This window comes from Culex quinquefasciatus, chromosome 2 (genome assembly GCF_015732765.1).
Source record: "Culex quinquefasciatus strain JHB chromosome 2, VPISU_Cqui_1.0_pri_paternal, whole genome shotgun sequence".
Lineage (NCBI taxonomy): Eukaryota > Metazoa > Arthropoda > Insecta > Diptera > Culicidae > Culex > Culex quinquefasciatus.
In genome coordinates this window covers 44964088-44971315 of record NC_051862.1, presented here as the reverse complement: position 1 = coordinate 44971315, position 7228 = coordinate 44964088, and the positions used below count along the sequence as shown (strand labels likewise).

General features: G+C 43.3%; 1 protein-coding gene across 1 annotated transcript; it reads right to left on the bottom strand.

Annotated features, from left to right (window-relative positions):
- Positions 1–1221: 1221 nt before the first annotated feature.
- On the bottom strand, positions 1222–4642 carry LOC6036753 (flagellar attachment zone protein 1). Its single transcript, XM_001846699.2, has 4 exons — positions 4389–4642; positions 3730–4335; positions 1766–3673; positions 1222–1714 (listed from the first exon to the last, which is right to left on the bottom strand). The coding sequence occupies exons 1-4, from the start codon at positions 4593–4595 to the stop codon at positions 1241–1243; spliced, it is 3195 nt and encodes a 1064-aa protein (XP_001846751.2). The 5' UTR covers positions 4596–4642; the 3' UTR covers positions 1222–1240.
- Positions 4643–7228: the final 2586 nt, after the last annotated feature.

Below are 7228 nucleotides of genomic sequence, written 5' to 3'. Positions count from 1 at the left end.
GTTAGAAAAAACACTAAATTTTAAAATGAAAAATTTTGTTCTAAATGAAAAAATGACCCTTCTGGGACAATGTAGATTCGAAAAGTACATTAAATTTCCCATAAAATCACATGTTCCAAAATTTTTTACAGTCGAGTAACGGAAAACGGGAGAATTTTTGAAACTTTTTTAGTGTTTTTTTCGATGTAAAATACGTTTTTTTTTTCGGAATTCTGAGTACGCCATCAAATCGGGCGTCTAATTTTAAACAAAAGTCCCTTTGACACCAAATTTCTATCTCATAACCGTTTCAGGCTGCAAATTATTGAAAAACACCTCTTTTTCGCATGTTCAAAAAAGGAAGGGGTCGTACCGCCCCTCCGTCACGAGATATCAAAAAACGGACCTCGGATTCGTGATCAGGGTCAAAAGTTACCCCTTAGGACAAAGTTTCACGCAAATCGAAGAGGGGTCGGGGCAACTGCTGTGTGAGTTGGCGGAGAATTACCCAAGAGTTGTTTCTAACATGATTATCCATCATTTAAAAATTGAGCACATTGATTTTCTCGACTTCGTGTTTTTTGGGACACGCTAATACGTATTTTGTGAAACTTTTCATGTAAATATACCTGCAATCGATAGCTGACATTATCCCGATTCCAAAACATTATAATTTTTTGATGTGAGTATGATTTTTCATACGATTATAGCCAATGTCTCCCATAAAGCCAAAATCCCATAAGCTAAAATGTGAATTAGGCTTAAAATTTGAAAGCATTTTTTGTCATTTCTTGTTAGTTTACAGAGAGTGAACCTATAGTCACTTTTACGACCACCGCAGCGCCGCTCCGCACGACAACAGCTACATTGTCGAACCGTTCTTTCTCGCTGTGCGATTCCTTGCAAGTTTCAAGTACTTTGCTACGCACTGACTGGTCAAAACAATCTTCTAAAAAAACACCGATTGTGGGACGTACCGCAGACTGACAATAAAACTTCCTCGGGAGGGAGGAGGCCTTAGCCGGAACCTTTTACTATGCGAATCGCTTCGTGCGTAAACAGGTCACTCGGAACGACGACCGACCGACGTGCGAGCATTCAAATTTAATTGGAATGACTCTGACTAAAGGTTGGTGGAAGAGGTTTGGCGAGAAGTTTTTTTATGGGTTTGTTTGTTGGCAGACAACTTCAATTGCAACAATTTATTCTAATTTTAGTAGCAAAATAAAGAAATTCCTGAAAAATAATTAATTTTGACATTCTAGTGACGCTTCTGCCGCGCATACAATCGAGATCCATCAGCTAGCGTAGTACTAATGATAGTCTCGGTTGGTGTCTTGGGAGGTCCCCACGATCGGGTCATACAAGACTTGTAATCCACTAGAACTCGTGGCTTGGCCCTGTTTGCCGGCAGTCCCTCGGTAAACATGGCAAACACCTGCGCCTCCGAACCAGTCCGCTTTGGCTTGATGCTGATCCGTGGAACTTCTGGAGCGAGCCGAACCGGTATCTCGTCCTCCAGCAGGGTCGGATTCCGTATGGGAACCTGCGCCGCCGACGAAATCATTCCAGCCATCTCGCTGTTATGCATCGCGTTGACCGCGGCCAGAATCTCGTTGCACGTTCCGATCGCCTTGTCGATGGCCTGCACGTTCTGACCGAGACTGCGGAACCGCTCGATCATTGCCTTGCAGATCTCGTGGTGCAGGTAGTCCAGCTCGGACCAGGTTAGAATCTGTAACAAGACGCGTTACATGTTGGTCTGGAAAACTATGATTCCACTAACCTTGATTCCATGACGAACAATCTTAATGGCAATCCGCTTAGTTTTGTCAAAGTCTGACTCTCCAACGATGCAGATGTCCAGCAGAGGATCTCCAACCACGGACGGAGTCCGTCCTGGTCCTTCACCACCAGCTTCCTCATCCATCACAACACTCAACCGGGTGGATCCTTCATCCAGTTCTTCCAGCACGGCAGGCTGTCTTGAATCTTCTTCTGGGGCCACATCTCGCTCACCAACATTTTCGACATCAGCTACTATTTCGTCTCCAGGTTCGCCCTCAGCTTCCTCCAGCTGTCGTAGAACTGCAATGTGCTCCTGACTTCTGGACAACCTTCTCTGCAGATCCTCGATTGCACTCGCTTGTCGTTGCTCGGTGACTTCCGCAGCCTTGGCAGCTGATTCAGTGCCCTCGTCGAAGATTGCTGCTGATATGGCTTCTAGCTCTTCCGCTACCACCGGGGTTTCAATTGGTTCTTCAGCGACTGCCGCGGTTGGTCCAGCTTCCTCGACACCTTCGACCGCAACTGTACTTGCTGATTTTTCAACGACTGCTATCTCTTCAGCCACCTCAACAATCTCCAGTTGTTGCTCCTCTACGCGTTCTACTGCCGCTACCGGTTCAACTACCTCTTTGAGCTTCTCCACAGACACTTCCTTGGCTTTCTCGGCTTCCACCTTCACTGCTTCGACAACCTGCTCCAGCTGCTTGATCTCCGCTTCCTTTGCTTCAGCTTGCGCCTTCACGGACTCTATTTCCTTCTCCAGCTGCTTCATCTCGACTTCCTTAGCTTCAGCTTGCACCTTAGCCGACTCAACATCCTTCTCGAGGAATTTCATCTCCGCATCCTTCGCTTGCGCCTCTTCCGCAGCCTTCTGCACCTCCGCCTTGAGATTAGCAACTGTTTTCAGCAGTTCAGCTTGATCGCCAGCACCTTCCTGAAGCTCCTTAGAAAGACCTTCGGCTGCGACCAACCGATCCTTCAGATTCGCAACCTCTTTTTTCAGCTCCTCGTTACTTTTCTTAAGAGCATCCAGTTCGGCAGTGTCCATCGGTGCCGTCACCACAGGTTGACCTTTCTGCTCAACCCGAGCTGCTTCCAGCTGCTTATCCTTCGCCTTCTGCGCAACTTCCAACCCGTCGACCTTCGCTCCCAGCTGCTCCTTCTCCTTGCTCACCACATCCAGCTGGTCAGCCTTCTCGCGCAGCGTCCGCTTCGCCTCGTCCAGCTGCTTCTGCAGCTCAACGAGCTGCGCACCAGCTCCGCCGCTTGCCGACAGTGCCGCGTCCTTGGCTTGTAGGCTCGCTTGCAGATCGGCAGTCAGCATGCTCGCGTTGGTAGCTTCCGCCGCAAGCTGTTCGGACTTTTTGGTCTCGTCCGCTAGTTTCGACTCCAGCTGCGCTGAATCTTTCTGCAGCGAGGTGATTTGCTCGCGAAGCGACTTTTCACTGTCTTGTGAAGCCTTGAGGTCGGCTTGACACTGCTGCAGCTGCGCTGCCAGCTCAGCTAGTTGACCGTCAGCTTTGTTGGATCCTGCTGGAGGCAGTATGGTAGCTGGTGGTGGTGTTGATCGAACTTCTTCAACCTGCTTGATTGCTGATTCAAGTTGCTCCTTTAGAGATTGCTTTTCGCGTTCAGCTTGTTCCTGATTGCTGCGAAGTGACTCCTTGGCGTTGTCCAGCTCCGCTTGCAGCTTGGGGCAGTTTGAGCAGCTTTCGACTACTTGTTCTTTCACGATTGGGCTTTCGTCCTGAGCGGTTGGTTTTTGTATTGTTGGAGCACTTTCCACAGCGATGTCCTCAACGGGCTTTCTAGCTTCCTGGATTGATGATCTCTTGTCACGTTGCTCAGTTGCTACCGGTAAGCTGCCTCTTCGCTGAACTTCCTGTGTCTGTTTGTCAAACAGTTCCTGCAAAAAAGCCATTTAATCATCTGCTCTACAAGTCATCACAACACATCCCCTACCATCAGTTGTTCCATCTCTTCCTCGACCTGCTCCCGGTGGGCTCGTTCCACTGCCAGCTGCCGCTTAAGCTCTCCGACCTTGTTCTGCCGAGTGGCGGCTCGCTGCAGCTGTTCCTTCAGGTCCCGCTTCTGCGCCCTCAGATCGTCGTACTGCGTCCGGTACAGAATCAACTCCGCTTCCAGCCGCTCGCACTCTTCCGCCCTCATCCGGTTGAAGCTTGCTTCGGCTTCCGCGTTGATCAGCCGCATCTTGTCGGCGGCTTCGATGCGCTGCTTCTGCAGCTGCTGCCGCAGCAGTTCGTTCTCCTTTGCCAGCAGGTCGTACCGCTCGGCACGGTCCCGCCACTGGATGATGTCCTCCTCGAGGTCCGCTATCTGTTGGTCGAACTCTTGACGTTCGCGCTGCAGTTCGGCGGACTGCTGTTGGATGAGCTTCTGCTCTTCTGGAGTGTTCCGATCTTGTAACACTTTCTGCTTGCCCTCCAGCTTCTTCACCTTTTCGTTCTTCCGCTTGATCTCAGCTTGCAAGCTGAGCGCGTATTCCGCTAGGTCGTCAACATCCAGGTTGACCAGGTAGTCTTTTGACAGCTCGAACTCTCCTTCCGGCTAAAAAACATAAATTTCAGCTAGTTCCCTAGTACAAGTTCCAGCAAACCTACATGTGCCAGCGCTCGCTTGAACCGTGTCTTGTGGACAATGTCCAATATGTAGTTGGACCGCTTGGCCTTGTCCAGCGCCCAGGCGCGGCCATCGGTACAGAAATCGTACGTCATGATGGCGCCATCGCTGCGCTTCCGCGTTGGAGGCTTTGGTTCTTCATTTGGGAAGCTTACGCTGAAGAATTCCTGCTGCGTGCTGAAGGACATGGTGAAAGTCACGGGAAGTCCTTTGCGAAACTTCTAGTTAGTGATGTTGCTTGGTGAACTGTCAATTTCAGCTTACCGAAGCGGAAGCATACTTTGATATTCTATGGGAGTTTCATCTCTTGCGGTGCAAATCAAGCTACAAAAGCTCTGTTTCAGCCAGTTTCAATTAAGTTTCCCCAACTAGAAATTTACTTCATTACTTTGACAAATACATCCATCCACCTTTAGGGCTTCTCTCCACCCCTCATATGCTTTCATAAAATAAACTAGTTGAAAAAAATCTCCACAAACCAAGTAGTTCTACCAATTTATAATAAAGTAAGGCAAAAGTCCACTTTGTACGGACATGGCCGTATCGCTCCAAGGTGGAAAACGTGAACATATTTCATAAATTGGTTCCCTGCCCTATCCAGCAGCAGCAGCAACAGCACTAATTATGCCTCGTGCTCTGGACACTGGGGCAGTATTTCAACCACAGAGCTTGAGGGCTGGGGGAGGGCGCCAAGATGGATGAAGATTGCCTTGGTAGAACCGGAGATGCGTCGTCTTCTAGAAGGAAAGGTAACGATGGACCGCTATCGGCGCCGTTGTTTGTTAGAGAGTGTAAGATTGTTAAGACCAATAACAGGAAGAAGTTCAGGAAAGCTCATAACTTTTTTTCACATTACCAAACTTCATGTTTATTTCAAAAAATTTTCAACGTTCATATTGCTAGATATTCTAATTGGTGCTTGGTGCTCAAAATTTGGCCTGCGCTTTATCGAAATATTTAACTTTGAAAATGTTTAATTTAGTCAAGCATCGTTTAACATCAAAATGGCTGCAACTTTTGATAATTAAGTCCAACTATTGTTTACAAAAAAAAAACCAAAATGTTTATAATTAAAGCTCTTTAACTCTAAAAGATCTAACTTTTCTCTAAAAGCTACCCTGAATTGCTTCTCTAAATTTGGTCGTAGAAGGAGTAGATTGCGAATTAAAATGTTTGTTGTATTCGACGCAAGCCCAACAACTTTCTAGAAGACAAAAAGCCACAAAACTATTGCTGAAAAGCTAGATTTTCAAAAACACTCCAATCGTGAATCACCCTAATTTTGAACCAAACCTTTCCATTTGCAACAACTTTTCTGAAGACACAAACGCTCTAAAACGTCATTATTTTTCGTAAAATCTTAATTTTTCATTTTGGACCACTGTGTTTGGTTGAAAAAATGTTGTGAAGAGTATTCCATAGAAAAACAAATAAAAACAAGTCCATTTCTGTCATAAGTTTTTCCTAACAAAGCCCAATTTTACGGACTGAACACACAAAATTGGCATGTGATTATTCAAAAATCTTTATATTGAGAAGAGCTTTTTTGATCGTTTTGATGTCTTCGGCAAAGTTGGCAAAGTTGTAGGTTACGATTAGGAGTTTTTAGGATAAATAAGTAAACGAAAAAAAAATATTTTTTTCGTTTCGCAAGTTTGAAATTGAGAATATTTTAACACATTTTATTGATAAAGTTCAATACATTTAAGGGTGAGTATTTTCGAAAAAAAATTCATTTTTAAATACGATTTTGAATAGCTGCGAATTTTTCTTCAGTTTTCTTTTTTGACCATTTTTAACGAAAAATTTGGAAAATTTGCTTTTCTCAGTGTCATTTTATTAACGCTCATTTTCAACTAGCGATAGCCCGGAAACTATTAGTTAGTTTTTCAAAGTTAACCCCTAAAGACTTTTGTGAAATTGTCTGACCTTTTGTATGAAAATTATTTGGATTAGTTATTTTTAAGGCCTTATTCATGGCTTATTCACTTATTTTAGACTTTTTCAGAAAATTAGGCAGCATTTATTTAATTTTGAAATTATTTCTATTGAAAAGAGCAAAGCATTCAACAAATTATACATTTTTAACATTTGCAATCGAACCCATAGTTTCTGAGATATCTCAAGATGAAATTTTTTGGCCTATCTAATTTGACACTGAGAAAAACTAATTTTTCATAAAATTTTAAATTTGTCAAAATGGTCCAAAAACCAGAAAACCTGAACCAAATGACCCTGTTTTTTGAAAATATATTTTTCATAGAAACTTTTTCGCCATAAAATACATTTGAATTGCTAAAATTAATCATGTGTTTCAAGTAAGTTTGAAAATGGTTCAGGTTTGTTTCGAAAATCTTATATTTCCAAAAAAACATTTTTCCAGAACCAAATTTTGCCCATTCTAAACTGTAGCGCATTAAAAATTCATTTTTTAACTCTCAATTTAATTTCAAATATTTCCGAAAATCAGAAACAAAAAAATCTCGGGAATTAAACTAAAAAGTCTCATAAAATATTTTTCCATGTGCTATTTTTTTCTGAAAAATCCAATTTGGCCTAAGAGCCTTTTAGGAAAAAGTATACGATGCTTCTTCTGACATAAATGCATTCATCATAAAAGTACGAAATTAAATGTTTTGGTAAATTAAGAAATTCTAAAATATTGTTCAAGTTGTTAATTGAATGTCCTCTTCAAGTCCACTTATGCAACATTTATTCTCTAAAATGTTTTTTTGTGATGTCCTTCTTTTAATGTTAGACTGTTCAAATAAACTTATAGTATTTTTGACCCCAAATAACAAAAAGATTTAACATATATATA